The sequence below is a fragment of the Phascolarctos cinereus genome, unplaced genomic scaffold (genome assembly GCF_003287225.1).
Source record: "Phascolarctos cinereus isolate Bilbo 61053 unplaced genomic scaffold, phaCin_HiC Scaffold_4;HRSCAF=312, whole genome shotgun sequence".
Taxonomy (NCBI): Eukaryota; Metazoa; Chordata; class Mammalia; order Diprotodontia; family Phascolarctidae; genus Phascolarctos; species Phascolarctos cinereus.
Window position 1 is genome coordinate 234633247 of NW_027555847.1, and position 18278 is coordinate 234651524.

At 35.4% G+C, this 18278-nt stretch overlaps 1 protein-coding gene and 1 long non-coding RNA gene across 2 annotated transcripts in view; both read left to right on the forward strand.

Moving 5' to 3' along the window:
- Positions 1-4359: 4359 nt before the first annotated feature.
- LOC144456870 (uncharacterized) lies at positions 4360-8547 on the forward strand. Its single transcript, XR_013486056.1, has 3 exons — positions 4360-5851; positions 5952-6004; positions 7063-8547. It is a non-coding gene; the product is annotated as an uncharacterized LOC144456870 (long non-coding RNA).
- Positions 8548-8590: 43 nt separating this feature from the next.
- LOC110223801 (aldehyde dehydrogenase 1A1-like) overlaps positions 8591-18278 on the forward strand; it is a 39257-nt gene continuing 29569 nt past the window's right edge. Inside the window, exons 1-3 of the mRNA XM_021009493.2 lie at positions 8591-8753; positions 15094-15198; positions 18046-18186. Of these exons, the coding sequence (XP_020865152.1) occupies positions 8706-8753; positions 15094-15198; positions 18046-18186 (294 nt within the window). The 5' untranslated portion in view covers positions 8591-8705. The remainder of the gene's footprint in view (positions 8754-15093; positions 15199-18045; positions 18187-18278) is intronic.

Genomic DNA, 18278 nt, shown 5'->3' on the forward strand with positions numbered 1-18278 from the left:
TGTGTGTGTCTCTGTTTCAAGTGTATTTCTTGTAACCAACATTGTCTTGGATTCTGATTTCTAATCCATTTTGCTATCTACTTCTTTTTTATAGGTGAGTTCATCCCATTCACATTCACAGTTATGATTACTAACTGTGCATTTTCCTCCATCATGATTTCTTCTGTTTATCCTTCTCTTTCTTTTGATCCTGTCCTTCTGAAGACTCTTTTACTTCTGACTACTGCCTTCTTTTATCTTCTCTCCCTTTCATCACCCTCTTCCCCCTTTCTATTTTCCTTTTTCTCTCCTATTTCCCTGCTGAATAAGGATTTCAATTACCAATTTTCTATTACCAGTTGAGTATTCACATATATGTGCATGTGTATGTATGTGTGTGTGTATATATATATATGTATATATATACATGCATACATATGCAAAAGTATAATTATAATATACATATAGATGGATGTGTGTCCTTTTTTGCCCTAATAATGGTAATGTTCTTATGAGTTACATGTGTCATCTTTCCATATAGAAAGGCAAACAGTACGCCTTTGAGTCCCTTCTAATTTCTCTTTTTTGTTTAAGTTTTTATATTTTGCTTGAGTGCTGTTTTCAAAGTCAAAATTTCTCTTCAGCTCTGGTCTTTTCATCAGGTATACTTGAAACTTCTCTATTTTATTAAATATCTATTTTTTCCCTTGAAGGATTATATTCAATTTTTCTGGGTAGTTATTCTTGGTTGTCTTCCTAGATCTTTTGTCTTCTGGAATATCATAGTCAAAGCCCTTCACTCCTTTAAATGTGGTAGCTGCTAAACCTTGTAAAATTCTGATTGTGGCTGTATGATATTTGAATTGTTACTTTCTAGGTATTTGATGTATTTTCTCCTCTACCTGGAAACTCTGGAATTTGGCTGAGAGCTTTCCTGGGAGTTTTTATTTTGGGATCTCTTTGAGGTGGTGATTAGTGGATTCTTTCAGTTTCTATTTTACTCTCCACTTTGAGGATATAATTGAGTAGCAATTTTCCGTGACAATTTCTTGAAATGCAATGTCAATGCTCTTTCTTTAATCATGGCTTTCAGATAATCCAATAATTCTTAAATTATCTCTCCATGATTTATTTTTCCAGGTTCATTTTCCTCAATAAGATAATTCATATTTTCTTCTTTTTGATTTTTATTTTCTTCTTTTTCATTTTTTTATTTTTAAAATTTGTTTTATTGTTCCTTGAAATATTATGTTTCTTGATGAGTCATTAGCTTCGCTTGCCAGATTCTAATTTTTAAGGAATTATTTTCTTCAGTGAGCTTTACTACCTCTTGTTCTATTTAACTAATTCTACTTTTTAAGGAATTATTTTCATCAATGAATTTTTCTAACTTTTTTTCCATTTACTCAAATCTGTTTTTTTCAGGTCTTATTTTCTGAAGTATTTTTGTGCTTCTTTTACCAAGCTGTTAAATGTCTTTTCATAATTGTCATCCTTTGTTTTCTTTTCTTTACCTAATTTTTCCTCTATCTACTCTTATTTGACTTTGAAAATCAGTTTTTAGCTCTTCCAGGAATTCTTATTGGACTTCTACACAATTCACAATTTTGTCTGAGGCTTTGCTTATAGTTATTTTGACTTGATTGTCTGTTTTCTGAGATTGTGTCTTGATCATCCTTACCACATAGCAGATTTTTATGACAAGGTTCTTTTTTTTTATTGTTTGTTCATTTTTCTTTCCTGTTTCTTGGTTTGGAATTTTATGTTAATGTTATTAGGTTCAGTTCCCAGCATATAGGAGGGAGAAGGAGCACTGCCTCAAGTTTCAGACTTTTTGCAGTGCTGTTTTCAGAGCCAGTTTTGGGGTTTAGACATTTTCATCACTTCCAGTGTGGTGTGATCATCTCTGGCTTGAGAACTCCCAAAGCTGCTGCTAATTCTGTCATCACCACTTAGTGCCACTCCTGGTGTTTCATCTACATGGGCTCAACTCCTTCTCCCGTGTCATAGATACCTCCTTCCAATCTATCTTGTCTTGAGTTGGAAGAAACTCTCACTCTGACTTTTTGTTGGCTCTGAAACTCCAGAATTTGATGTGAGGTGTTTTATGAAAGTATTTTGAAAGGGAATGTTGGAAGAGCTCACATAAGTGCTTTATTCCACCATCTTGTCCCCCAGAAGTTCTGACAAAATCATTACCACCATATATATTTATATAAAACACACACACACACACACCACACACACACACACACACACACCACACAGGTCAGAGAGAGTGTTATACCCTTCTGGATTTTGAAGTAAAGTAAGAAAATTGAAAGAGAAAATGAACATTGGCATAAGACCATGAGTTGATCAACAAGTAATTATTAAGTACTTAGTACCAGGTACTATGCTGAGCATGGGGGATACAAAAAAAAAAAAAGCAAAGTTGCTGATTTTTTAAAACATTCTGAAGAATAACTCCCATGATTTTGAAGTCCACTCCAGGTGCTCAGTATCATATCATGTATCCCTAGGCAGTTGGATGCGGCAGATCTTAGACTTAGTTTCTGTCTGTCCTATATGAATGCTTCATCAAAACAAACCAGAATGAACACTAATACTTATTTGTCCAGCCCTGGGGGAAAAAATGTAACTCAATAAATTTGAGGACCAGTCATTTGAGGCTAATTATCTCTTTGAATGACTCTGAGGAATGGAAAAGTCCAGAGAACAGGCCTCAATAAACATTTAAAATAATAATAATAATTCTTTATAAACTGGGAAGGAAAAAAGTTCAAGGGCAGAATTTTTAGTTTCAGCATTGCCCCATTCCTCCATTACCACACAACCCAGACCACGTCCCACTTTCATGGCAAGCATTTTGAATGATGTGTAAAATAGATGATTTGTTAGTGGGACAAGAAAATGCTGTTGTGAGATTCAACCAGAATTTTACTTCCAAGAAATAAGACAAGGACAGTTAGGTGGCGCAGTGGATAGAACACTGGCTCTGAAGTCAGGAGGACCTGAGTTCAAATCCGGCCTCAGATCAAACACTTGACACTTACTAGCTGTGTGACCCTGGGCAAGTCACTTGACCCCAATTGCCTTTAAAAAAAAAAGACAAAAAGGCCTGAAAAATAGAACAAGACAACTGACAAAAGTCAGAACACTTTAAACATTTAAAAATATAAACCTCATTGTATGAATAAGACATTAAATGATAACACATAAAATCTTTACATTTACTTCTATTAAGCCTGTAGACATGTTTTTGGTCATATGATGCCAAATTTGCAGTAATGATCAATTCTAATAGTCAGAATTTAGCACTTTCCAGATGCTTTAATTTCCAACTTCGTAGAAAATTCTGAAAAAATGTCTTATGGTATTACAAATCCACCTATATTTCTTCTTCCCACCACCCATATTGTAATAAGCTGAATCACGTGTCACCTAGTTTTATCTCCTTTGTTTAGATTAACATTAACACTATTAACTTAAAATAACCCTGTGAGAAATGGCTATAAATTACTTATAATAAGAAATGCAAAATAAAACTACTCTGAGGTTTCATGTTACTCGTAGAAAACTGGTAAAGATGACAAAAATAAAATAAGAATAGTCACTCTTGAAAAAAGGTACAGTAATGGATTGTTGATGTAGTTGTAAATCAATCCAACAATTCTTGAAAGCAATTTGTATTTATTCTAAGAAAGTGGCTACAATGTCCGTGTCCTTTCACCCAGAGAACCTGTTTCTCAGAATATAGCATGCATGGAAGACAAAATAGAAAGGTCCCATAGACACAACATTTACAAAAACCTTTTTTTTTTGGCTAGGCAATGGGGTTAAGTGACTTGCCCAGGGTCACACAGCTAGTAAGTGCTATGTGTCTGAGGCCTGATTTGAACTCAGGTCCTCCTGACTTCAGGGCTGTTGCTCTATCCACTGCACCACCTAACTGCCCCTATAGCAACATTTTTTGTTACAACAAAGTACTAGAAATAAAACATAGGCCTAGTGACTGGGAAATGCCTTAATAAATTATGGCACATGAATATAATGGAATATTACTATGCTGTAAGAAATTATGTACATGATTAATAGAAAAGCATGTTCTGATGCAAGATAATATAAGCAAAGGCAGGAAGAGAACTGGCAAGATGATAACCAACATGAATGGAAACAGTTACAACAACAATATTAAAAGCTGAACAATGTGTCATTAAACCTAGCAAGCTTGGCTCCAAAGAAGAGATACAGTGTGAAAATGTACCTCATTCCCTTCTTGACACAGGTTAGATTTTCTGAAATGCTGTTTCCCCTCTCATTCAATGAACATTGTGTACAGACCACTGTTCTGCTCCTGGCATTTCTCCTGGAGTTGTTTGGCAGCAAAGGTATCAATGATTCCTTGGCCCTTTCTGAAGCCATTTTTCAGGTGAAGGATCAGCCTATTAGGGAGGACTCTGGCAAGAATCTTGCCAGCAGTGGCTAAGAGAGAGATCCGCAGTGTGGTTGTCACTGGACAACCTATTTCCTTTTCCTTTGTAGAGATGGACAATGGAGGCATCCTTGAACTCCTGAGGGATAATCTCCTCTTGCCATATAACTTAAAAGATTTCAGTCAGCTTTTGTATGAGCAGGGGACCCCTGCCTTGAAAATCTCAGCTGAAATAGAATCAACATCAGGAAAGGAGCCTAATGGCATTCAAAACCACATCTTCAATTGGAAGTTTGACTAGAAAGGGGTTGACTTCAACCTGAGATATATGGTCAAGGACTTCAGTTGATGACAGTCTTTTGAGAACGTCATGGAAGTGATCAGCCCATCTCTCAAGTATCATGAAATTGTTACTAATCAATTTGGCTCATCAGTACTGAGTAGTTGAGATGTACCATGGGTCTTTAACCCACAAATAGCCTTGGCGTCATAAAAGCGTTTTGTATTATTACTATCAGTGTAAAACTGAATTTCACCTACCTTCTTACTGAGCCAAGAAGCCTACATTTTTCTAAGCTTTGCTTGCACTTTATTTTTGATGGGCTTAAATTCTGCCTTCTTAGAGATGGATGAACTAAGCTGTTGGTAAACCCTTTGTATACCAAATTTCTGAAAGCTATCCACTCCTTTTCTGCTTCCCTGTTGCCAATAATGTGTTGCTTCAGCTTTCCCTTTGAGTTAGCAGTAGATTGTTCGGGAAGGAAAAACACTAATCTGTTGACATTAAGCCTTCTGGTGATCATCTTACCTTGGGGTTACTGCTTTTCTTCAATGTAAATATTTAGTTTGGAGAGGACAAATCTATGATCAATCCAGCAATCTGCACCACACATGGCCTTCATCACTATCACACCCTCTCTTTTTCCCTTACAAAGACAGTCTATTAAATCCCAATGTTTATTGCAAGGGTGAATTCATGAATTTTTATTGCATGTAGGTAAATGGAAGACAGTTTTGGTGATGAGGTCATGAGATGCATGCAATAGTAGGTGTAGCATCTTTAGTAGTAAGTGATCATTGCTGTTACTGTTTCTGACTCCATTCTTCCCAAGAACTCTCTGCCATTTCTATAGTCTGTGTCTATTCTGGCACAAAAATCACTGAGAATAACAAGCTTGTCCCCTTTCAGCATATTAATGAAGAAGGTCTCCAGGTCTTCATAAAATTTTTCTTTGACCTCGAATATGCAGAGATGAAGTGCCACAACACTCCCCTTTTATTGGCAAGCCTATTAACATGAGCATGTCATTCACTCTTTTGTAGAGGCATACAACCTTGTTGACCAAATTAAATTTGATTGTGAAACTGACACGAGCTTCATAGCAGTCCTCATCACAGTGAGCACTCCAGAAAAACTTGTATCCAGCTCTGACTTTGGTAAGCTGGTGTTCATTTGCCAGCCTTGTTTCACTCAAGCCTGCTATTTGAATATGATACCTGCTGAGTTCTCTTGCAACAAGAGCAATTTGTCTTTCAGGTCTACTGGATTTTTTACTGTCCATAAACATGTGCACATTCCATGTACCAATGGTGAGTGGAATCATCTTCACAAAAGTTTTTGTACATTTTTTTGTGGCATGTTTTGACTGCAGAGTAGGATCTCGGCCTGTTATGTAAGCATGTCAGGATTAAGTTAGGTGAAGCAAAAAATTTTAGGTCACTTTTCTAGCTCCTTCCTCATGATAAGAGGTGAGCAGTGAAATCATTAAAAAAAAAAAAAAGGTTGCTCAGACTCTCAGCAGGCTGCTGAATCCCACTGCTACTTCAGTGCCCTGAGAAGATAACCCAATGCTCTGGGCTACCTGTGTGCAGGGTTGTGATTATAATTCTCAGTGTATCTGTACCTGCTGCTTTATCCCTTGCACATTACCACTGGACTTCAAGGTAGGTAAAAATGGTAAAAAGTTATGGGTGCTGTCTTTCGACTCACACATAAATTGTATTTAGGGAGGCAGAGTTGTGCCTGAGTATTTGGGATACTAAGGGAAGTTGTACAGCTATGTCTACACCAAGCATATGAAGACTTAGTTGGTAGAATAGGTAGATGTGAGCAATTTGTTCTAACGGTCCACGATGGTAGCAGAAGCCTGCACTGTGGAGCACTTAGAGCTTGGTTAGACACCAAGACATCAAAGCTGCCAAGGTTTTCCATTAAATTCCAAGCCATTGCCAGTGGCCTTGACTTTTATCTTGCCACTGGATTCCAGTGACTCAGGAAGAAAGAGTGAGGCCAACATGACCCTACATACCTCATGCCTAGATTACTGCGATAGCTTTGTGATTCATCTTCTTGACACAAGTTTCTCCCTATTGCATCTATTTATCTATTCAGATGTCAAATTGACCTTCCTAAAGATCCAGTCTGACACCATCACTTCCCCAATCTATAATTTCCAGTGGGTCCTTGTCTTCTCCAGGATCAAAGAGAACATCCTCTGGTGCTAAAAGCCCTTCATGACTCTGGCACTTAGCACAGTTCCTGGTGCATAGTAGGGACTTGATAAATACTTCTGGTTTTTTTTTTCAGCTTGGAGGAGTTTTTATTCTAAGCCACATTTCTTTTTGCTCTGCTTTCTTTTCTCTAATAGGTCAGTGGCCTGGGCCCAGCCACTGAGGCTTTTGACGAAGGCATTCCAGCACTCCAAAACTCCTGTATTTGTGGCATCATTTCTACAGGCAATTTGATGTGGTTTCTTGCCTCATCTTCTTCCTCTTCAGACTGTTTGCAGCAGGGAGATGATCCTTGAGGCTGACCTCAACAAGTTGGGGAGGAACCCTCTTCTCCTACATGGCAGAACCTCATAGACCCTTATAACTCTGAGTAATCTACAAATCTCAATTTAGGCAGTAATTTGCTTCTGGAGAGTGTTTTCTGAGGGATCTTCAGCCCATGAAGCTTGGCCTATATCCGAAGTAACTTCGAGGTCTTGAGGCAGGTGCAGTGTTGGGTGGGCATTCAGCTGCTCTCCTGCAATCTCACACCCTGCCAGATTTGAACTCTGACAAATATTTCTTGATTGTCTGCCTTGCCCATCTTCTTATACCTTAATCTCTCATAAATATTCTGAGATCCAGTAATGCTGTCCTGCATGCTATTGCTCACACAGGACACTTGCACCGTCTAACTCTATGAATTTTAACTGGCTGTCCTTCACATTTGGGATTTTCTCCCTCTTCATCTCCGCTTCTTGGCTTCTGGCTTCCTTTAAGTGCCAACTAAAATCCCACATACTGCAAGAAACTTTTTCTCCTTGTTTAATGTGACCCATACACAAGGTGTCCCAAAATGCTTAATTCAGTTTGAGTTCTTAAAGCCAAAAATTTACCCTGTTATCATTTATGGCCACAGCAAACTTACTCTTATTTTCCTACAAAATGCTAAGTCACGATGAGTAAGGTAGGAAAGAGCCAAAAGCTGTCCAATTCTGTCCCTCCCTCAACGGAACTAACACAGCAGAGGTGATGAAAGCCCCCTGGTGGCCAGAGAGCTACTTTAAGAATAGGGTTTAACACTTTAGAAACTTGCTCAAAAAAAAAAGAAAAGAAAAGAAACTTGCTCACTGTGTGACCTTAGGCAAATCACTGAGCCTTCTGTTTTCTCGTCTTTAAAATGTAGCAATAGCACATACATCAGAGTTATAAGACTCAGATGAGGTAACATTTAGAGTGCGCTATTAAGCAGTCCTTTCATTGGGGGGGGGGGAGCACAAATCTCTCACCCTTCATATCTCCCAGAAATGGGAGTATCCAAAGACTACTGCCTTGTTCTCTTTGCTAATATCTGTCAGACAAGTTAGTTAATACAGTTAAGGGGGTTGAGGGAATGGAGGGGCAGGAGGAATGATCTCAACCTCAATAATCAAAGCAGCTATTATTCTTGTCAAATATTTCAATTTTAAAATTATTAATTCTTTTGCATATAATAAATTGTGCTCTAGATTAGCTACAGGTTTGACAAAATGGTTTCTTAAAAATTTAAGTTTAAAGTCTGGGTCTTCTCTTACAAAGAAAAAAGTACTTTCATTTTCTTTTTTGCTCTGAATTGGTTCATCCAATCACAGTCCAGTATGCAAATATCCTCAGTCAAATCAGATTAAAAGGAGCAAATAAAAAGCCACTGGTTCAGATAGCACAAAATTGTCAAGGCTGTTTGCTATTTGACTTCACTTGTGTCTCTAGAACTAGGCGAGAAATATTTTCTAAGGAAAACACCTCAGCGAATTCAGCAGAAATGGAGGTGCCTGAACCACTCACCAACTTGAAAATTCAATATACTAAGGTTAGTAGATTCAAACTGCATGTCTGTTACCTTACCTTAGGTAGGTGAAAAGTACATTCATTTAAAAAGTGGAAAGGTTAATTTAAAGTAGCCTTATTTAAAGTACATTACATAAATTAACAGTAGCTATATGTAATGGGAATTTGGGTGGAAAATCTTACTAAATGCAAGATGTTAAATAAGGAAAATGACTTATACAACATCAGGATTCTGATGCTCAACTGTATCAGCAGGGTTCTTATAGGAGCTAGTGCAAGTCACTTAAGGGACATAGTCAGCCACTGTGTAGTTTTGCATGTAGGGATGTTGAGAAGCAGGGAATAGTTAAGTGTAATTATTTCAAGAAGCATATCTGAGGGAAAAACTGAAGGAAAATCAGCATAGTGTATTGTGCATTATGAATACATTAATTTATCTGACTAGATACTCACTAAATAACTTACTGCTATTGGAACAGATGCCTAGAAGCAGACTAGTCGACATTCATAGGAACACAAAGCCAAAGCAAGTCTCCAGCCTTCCCACGTAGGGGGCCATGGCTAAAGTGAAAATAAAATATGGCTCCAACTTGTTAAGTCTAAAAATGTTCCTGCAGTATTCCAAATTGTTATATAAAAGTCTGCAAGTCAAATCACAGGACCTATGAAGAAAGATTTTCCCCCGCCCATCTCACTAAAGTTGTGATTGATTTGTTATATAATTTGAAACTGACTTTAGCTGTAGTTCACAGCAGAAGATGAGAATGTTTGTGTCTGAACTCTACAAATGATCTGTTTTGCTTTCTGAACAAACCCACATTAATAACAGAGAAGCTGGGAGTGGAGAAATAACTCTTATTTGCAGCCCTGGAGATCTTAAGCATTTTCAAATTTAACCTATTTCTTTTCATAAAATTGAGCATTATGGGCTTTTTTTGAAAGTGTCAAATTCTACAGATCACTCCAAAAATGCTTTATTTGGGGGCATAAATTTTCATTTAATCTTATTGCACAGAATGTTTTATCAAGTTTAGGGAGTCAATTAATTCCATAAAGAAATAACTTCTATATTCCTACCAGTTGTCGACTCCAAAGTTATTGTACGTTACAGGAAACTTTCTTCCCCCAAAGAGGGCATGTTAAATTAATTTTTAAAGAGTAATATTCTACATAGTAGCTGGCTTAATTCAGGTTGGTTAATATAGAGTTTTCTGCCATTAATGGATAAGTGAAATCAGATAAATGACATAACCTCGTTGCTCCTCAATTCTCTAGGCTGATTTCAAATAAATGTTATTTGTACTCTTTGCCTCCAAAATTTTTACAATCCCTGATCTACTTTTTTCAACTATCATGTTATGCTTAAGTTAAAAAAGCATATCTCCCCAATCCAAATGAATAAGCACACAACACAGCTTCCTTAACTGGTGGGCATGGGGAGGTGGGGAAACTTGATTTGTGGGCATTAAGAAACATTTTGCTGATTAAAAACATTTTTACAGTTTTCACCTTGCTAGTATATGTCAAGGAAATTTTAATGTTACGTATTTCCACCTTGCAAAAAAATACCAATACAAGAGACTTCCAGATCATGTGAGTGACTAACAAGATGGCAGACTAAATATTTACTCCAGTCCAGACAAACTTTCAAATCTTTTATGTAGGAAAAAAAATGAATTCTATGCCAGATCTAGATTTATTAAAGGGAAATTTAATTAGGTAAAAGTATTCTGGATTAGCAATGAAGAATAATGATCCCCTTCTCCCATCAGACTCCACACTATTTTCAAGGATGCAGGAACCAACCAGTGGGCTTCTGCCTCAGATCTATAATTGGATTGTCTTTTGCTCCAGAAATGGGTAGCATTCCCTGCCCACACACCTTGCTATATTGATTATGCCAAGGCATGTGAACAGGACTGAAAAAGGAGTAATTAATTTATACCTGATGTGGGGTGGGTGTGTTAGAGATCCATGTCTGCAGAAATTCTGTCCAGAACACTTTTTGTGCCTACCCTTGACCCTGCAAAAAGACACAAGCATTGATTCAGTCCAGCCAGAGAAGAAAAGGATGAGAGCTGAGGGAAGAACAGGGATAGTAGGCCAGCAGGAGATGCTGCAATTGACCTGGAAGAAAAGAAAATTAAACCCAGCTGAGGAGAGACAGACAAACAGACAGAGACAGAGAGAGACTGAGACAGAGAGAGAGGCAGGCTACTTATAGCAAGGACCTTAGCTAGTGAAACAAATCCTGCTACAAAGGAGAAAAATTAAGCCAATTTACCATCCAGTCCAGTCCTTCCCTCTTTAAGTAGGAAGAATTAGAAATTAAGTAATGTGAGAATATAAGGAAAAGAGGCTGAAATATTAAAGATTTCAAGCTGTAACACAAGAACACAACCTAGAACCTCTTAATATAGCAATTAGATAGATGGAGCTCAAACTTGCTATACATCTTAAGCTTTACTATAATATAAATATAAATATATATATGAAATACACTATGTATATATACATATATGTGTGTGTTATAATGCAAGAAATAACACAAGAAAATAGCCCAGAAATTCTGAATAGAGAAATTGGTTATACGGTGGAGCTGAAACTCATGAGCTTTCATTTATGAGGAACACAAAGAAACTAAAGAAGCAATAAATAAGTTTATAGACCAAAAATTATAGAATAAAAATAGAGAATATACAGAAAAAGGAAAGAATTATGAAGAGAACAAAGTAAAGAAATTAATCACTCAAATAATGGGTGATAAAGGAGAAGAAAAAATTGATAATTTAAAGAAATTAAGAAATAGAAATCAATAAATTATGTAAAACATCAAAACTAGGAAAAGGGTTGTCAAACAGCAAAAGTAGCAAAGTGGGGGAGGAAAGCCTGCGGAAATTGGGTTTTATCGAATAAGAGGAAGAAAAACTGGGGCAGCTAGTGGCACAGTGGGTAAAGCACTGGCCCTGGAGTCAGGAGGACCTGAGTTCAAATCGGACCTCAGACACATAACACTCACTAGCTGTGTGACTCTAGGCAAGTCATTTAACCCCAATAGTCTCTCACACACACACAATCAAGAATAAGAAAAAACCAATCACTGTAACAAAATACTAGGTTAAAAAAAGAATGGGCACTATAAAAAAAAATTTAAGCAATACTGTTGACACAAATGTAGGAAAATAATGGAGATAACTGAGGAAATTACATTATGCTTAAAAGAACCATAAACAACAAACTAAAATCACTATTTAAATTATATTCTCCGGCATCTACATCCATAAGGGAAAGAGTTTAATAAATTGAAGAATGACTTAGAATATGTTAACACTATAATAACTGGAAACTTTAATGTTCCTTTCTCCAAATCTGACAAATCTTAAAGAAAAATAAACTAAAGGGAAAACATAGAATTGAACGAGTTGTCAGAGAATTTAGAACTGAATGATTAATGATGCCTTCTGAATGAAACCATTAAATAACATATTTTACACACACACACACACACACACACACACACACACGCACACTGTTGACATTTTTTATGAAAGCAGAACATGTATTGAGATGCATAAAATTTGCAAATAAATGTGAAAAAGCAGAAATGTTAAACATATCCTTCATAAACCACAACACTATAAATAGTAGTAAGATAACTCAATTAAGGTAGTACAAGACAAATTTGAAAAACTAAATGGAAATTTAAGAATGAAGTACTCAATAAGTATTGGTCAAAGAACAAGTTGTATCTTAAAAAATCAGAACTAATTACAAGTCAATCTACCCAAATTTCTGAAATGTTGCAAAAGCAATCCTCAAAAGTTTTGTTGCATATATTAATAAAATGAAAAGGATCTTAATGAAAATCATATAACAAAATTAGAAAGTCAACAAACCAAAAATACATTAAGAAATCTTAAAAATTAGAAGAGACATAGATAAGTTGCAACCCAAGAAGGCAAATGGGATAAATAAAATTAAATACCCATTATGCAAAAAGACTAATAATTAAGATACTAAATCCTTTACCAAGAAGTGTGATACGTTTCCCCCCAGTCAATAATTCCTAAGTACATGCTCTTCTTTGTCTGAAAGCTTTTTTCAGTTTCATAAGACCTGATTTCTTTATTTCATATTTTTAATTGGCAACATCTCTTGTGTGGTTAACAATTAAACTTCTCTACATATCCACGAAAGATATATGACTTTCTTCACTTCTGATTTTTTATTGTATGATCTTCAACATAGGTTGGAAACTATGGCCTAAGGCCAAATCTGCATCACAGCTTGCTGTTGTATGGCCTATGAGTTAAGAAAGTTTTTCACATTTTAAAATAAAGTTGTATTATATCTTAATGCAAAATACGCTTTTATCTCATCGGTTATACAAAGACAGATGACAGGCTAGATTCAGCCTGAGAGACACAGTTTTTCCCAGTCTTTAATGTGCAGGCAGATTATTAATTTTGAATTTATCATAGAATATGGTTTAAGATGTTTCTTTACCCTAATTTCTGCCAGAGTGCTTTCCAATTTTCCTAGCAGGTCTTATTAAATAGGGAGTTCTTTCTTAAGTAATTATATGCTTTAAAAAAAAAAAATAAGTGAACAAAATAGAAAAGGGAGATTAGGGAACTGAATACGGATTAAAAAAAATTGAAACCTGAAAAAAGCAAACTCCTAGTAAGCATGAAAGATGAAACCTTGAATGTTAAAGGAGAATTATATTTAATCAAAATTGAAAAAAAAGTCTAAAGAACTGATAAATGAAATTAATTATTGAAGGAGGAGAGGCAAAATAGAAAGGCTTATTGGTAAGTAGTACTATTTTTCAGTCTTTTTTTTTACTAGAAAGGTGGAGGTTGGACTGGGAAGGAAGCTGATGAGGAAAGAAAGGTTTTGGGAATTTTCATATTCTTAACTCCTGGGCCACTGACATCTTACCTTCCAATAAAGAATAATTTGTGGCACCTTTCACAAGTTTCCGGTTCTGTTTTAACCCTGTTAGGAAGACTATATATGGTAACCAAGGAAATGTACTATGAGTAAGTATGAAGTTATTGAAAGCAGAGGGTATGTGAACCATATATGTGAATGTTGTTACACTGAACCAATCTTCCTGGCCTCAGTTGTAAGGAGATGGCTGGAAGCAACATCAGATGCTTGATGAAGGACTGGGGGAATGATATAGCCAAAAAAGCAAGGAAGTTAAGCTAATGGTCTCAAATTCCAGTCACTTCAAAGTACCATTCTATCCAAACAATGGCAGATGTTGGAACTGTACAATAGAATACTGGACTGGACTATGAGTGATTCCCCTAATGGTAGCAGAAAACAGTTGGTTCTACCTAGAGCATATCACTCTATAACCATGAAAGCCTTACATAATGACTTTGAATATATGGGTCAAGAGAGGACCTGGAATCTAGTAAGAAGCCAATTTTATCAGTGAGATCTCTCCCTCACTATCTTCTTCCTAAAGTGGAGCTGAAACTTGCAGCGCAAACATGATGCCCAGGGAATCAGTAGAAGGATAGACTGTCAGTGGAGATCAAAATCATTTTGGAGGCACTTTGAGGTAGGATGCTCAGGTAGCATAAATTAATATGTAGGAGAGATTTTTAAGTAGAGAGAAATCAATAGCCTAATCAAATCAATAAATCAAATAAATCAAAATGAATGAATCAAAAGACTCTAAACATAGTAAAATAAATTTGAAAGCCAAGAATCCAGGAACAAATGGATATATTATCATATGTACTACATAGGTCCTCTTTTTGATTATCTCACAAAGTACACATTGTTCTCCCTTGTCTAATATACCCTTCAATTTATTTTTGAGTGAGAATTTCCCCTCACCCACCACCACTACCTGCTCACAAATATGCACACATGTTTGTGTGTTTGTTTATGTGGGGATATCTATCTTGTGTTCCTCTTCCCAGTATTCTAAAACCAAATCACTCATCCTATGATTAAGAATATAAAATAAAGTAAAACGATATGCCATTATCCATGTGACTTTCACACTACACAACCTAATCTTGCAACAACTTATGAGAACTGAGTTAAGTCACTATTTTAGGAAACTTCATTTCATCATTATAAGTCTTGCCTGCATTTTTAATGACATTTGCAAAGATTATGGTATGGTTCACGTTTTTATGTGTCTAAAATAAACTGAAGGTGGAAGTGGGAATTGCAGAATTGTAGGATCTTGGAGTTAAAAGGATAGAAAAGTGATGCCATTGAGATATGTGAATAAGATGTTTTGAGTGTTTCATGCTTAATCATTGTTGGAAACTTTCCAAGGCTAATTCACTATGTATGTAAGCTTAATTTTCTTTTGCATTTTCCAATAGATATTTATAAACAATGAATGGCATAATTCAGTGAGTGGCAAGAAATTCCCAGTCATTAACCCTGCTACTGAAGAAAAAATTTGTGATGTGGAAGAAGGAGATAAGGTGAGTTTTCTCACATGAGCATTATTTGGAAAACTTACTTTCTCTCATTATCTTTTTTTAAATATTATTTATTTATTTTTTACATTTAAAGAAATTTCTCTCTCCCTCTCTAGCCCCACACCCATCAATTGAGAAGGCAAACAATATGATAGGATTTATACATATGAAATCATGCAAGACACATTTCCATATTAGACATGTTGCAAAAAATATAATGAGAAAATAATACTTCAATTTGCATTCAGAGTTCATCAGTTCTCTGAAGGTGAAATAACCTACTTAGCAAAACTGAGTAGGGAAAAATGATGGACATATAATGAAATAGAGGACTTTCAAACATTATTGCATAAAAAAACAGAGACAAATAGAAAATCTGACATTCAAAGATAAGAATCAAAAGAAGTTTTAAAAAAGGGAGACATAACAGAGAAATAAAAGATTCAAGAAGATTAAAGTCTTTACATTGCCATATGGGAAGAGGATTCATGTAAGTTCTAAGAACTTGGTCGTTATTAGGGGAATTAGAAAGAGTCTACATAGACAGAGGGCACAGATATAAATTGATTGTGTTGGGAGGTTTCTCAAAAATAAATAAAGGAATAAGAAAGAGGGATTCACTGGGAGAAGAGGGAATGGAGAGGAAGAAAGGGCAAAATTATCTCACATAAAAGAGGTGTACAAGGAAGAGCTTCCACAGTGGAGGGAAAAATGGGTATGCAACATTTGAACCTCATTCTCAACTGAAACAATTTAAAGAAGGAAGAATACACACACACACACAGATGCACACAATACACACACACATAAACTATATACTACTATATATGTATATATAGTAGTGTAAAATACAGTATATAGTAGTACTATTTATATATATATATATATATATATATATATATATCCACCATATATTTAAAGTACCATATCTAGTATATATACTATATCTATATATGTATATGATATGTATTATATGTACTGTAGTACATATATAGTATGTATATAGGATATACTACCATATTACTATAGTATATACCATATACTACTATATATGGTGCTGTAGATGGTATATATGTACTATATATGGTGTGTGTGTATATATATATATATATATATGTGCATGTGTGTATAGATATATAGACATATATTTGTATAAACACACACACTTAGCTTGGTATAGAAATCTATCTTAACCAATAGGTACATAGAGTGGATGGAAAAAACACAAAGGGGTAGGATGATAAGAGGAAAAATGGATTAAGAGAAGCAGTAGTCAGAAGCAAAACAGACATTTGAGGAGGAACAGGATGAAAAAAGAGAGGGAGGAGGATAAACAGAACAAAATAGAATGGAGGGAAATACACAGTTCATAATTAAAACTATGAATGTAAATGGGATGAACTCATCCACATAAATGGAGTGGATGGCAGAATGGATTAGAAACCAGAATTCAGCATTGTGGTGGTTATTATGAAGCACACTTGAAACAGAAAAATGAACACAGTTAAAATAAAGGCTGAAGCAGAATCTATTAGACTTCAGCTGAGGCTTAAAAAAAGGCAAGGTAACAATCTTGATCTCAGACAATGCAAAAGCAAAAAAAAATAGATATAATTAAAACAGATAATTGGGAAACTATATTTTGCTAAAAAGATACCATAAACAATGAAGTCATATCACCACTAAATATATGTGCACCAAATGGAATAGCATCTAGATTCTTTGCAGAAAAGTTGAATGAGTTACGGAAGGAAATAGGGAGCAAAACTACTAATGGAGACCTTAAATTTCTCCTCTCAGAAATATATAAATTTAACCATGAAGTACACAAAAAAGAAATTAAGAAAATAAATAGAATTTTAGAAGAAGTTAAATATGAAAGACATTTAGCAAAAATTGACTGGGAATAGAAAGGAATGTACCTTTTTTCCCCCAGCAATACATGTACTTTCACAAAAATTGACCATGTATTAGAGCATAAAAACCTTACAAACAAATGGAGAAAAACAGAAATATTAAATGCACACTTTTCAGACTATAATGTATTAAAAATATATTTAATAAATGATGTTGGAATCATAGATAAAAAATTAATTGGAAACCAAATAATCTAATCCTAAAGAATCAGTGGGTTAAAGAACATATCATAGAAACCATCAATAGTTTCATTAAAGATAATGACAACAATAAGATCACGTGCCAAAATGTATAAAATGCAGCCAAGGTGAGCCATGACCTAGTGTTTTAAGGAACCCTGGTGTTCCTTTCTATGTAAATAGTAGCTCTGTAGGGGAAAAAATGTCAATGCTAAAAACTCTTTACCCCTAAAATATTAAAAACAAAATGATACATTTATCAAAAAAAGTAAAAGGTTTTGAGTAAAGGATAAACACAGCATTTGTTATGAAATGAGACCTGCATTTGAAATCAGAAGACTTGGATTCAAACCCCAGCTGTCCCACTGTGTGATATTGGCAAGTCCTTTCAATTCTTTGGGCTTCCAAATTCCTTTGTGGTAAAATATGGAATTTGGGCTGGATAAATACTTTAAGTTCCATTGCAGATTTGCAACATGTTAACCTTAGAACAGTAGTAAATTTTTCATATAAATATAAGATTGGGATATATGACTTGAAATTATGTAAATCAACATCTGGAAAACATGAAAATCAGTGAAAATAGACATTATGTCTGCTCTTTTTCTATGAAATTTCCTCCAATGCTCCCTTGTCTGAGTGGTGTTCATACCTCACCATCATATGAATTCTACTACTGTATGTTGTTCTATGGCCAACTTACATTGGGAAATAAGTATTCTTCCTCTAAACTTGGCTTTCTTGGACTTTTTAGGAGGATGTGGACAAGGCAGTGAAAGCAGCCAGGCAAGCTTTTCAGCTTGGGTCCCCATGGCGGACAATGGATGCTTCAGAGAGAGGACAGCTCCTGAATAAACTGGCTGATTTAATGGAAAGGGACCGTCTGCTCTTGGCAGTAAGTATGCACCAGATAAAGGAAGGGATTGGTAGAGACCTCAGTTGTTCTCTTTATTGTAAGCTAGTTTTGTTTGCAATGATGACATCTTG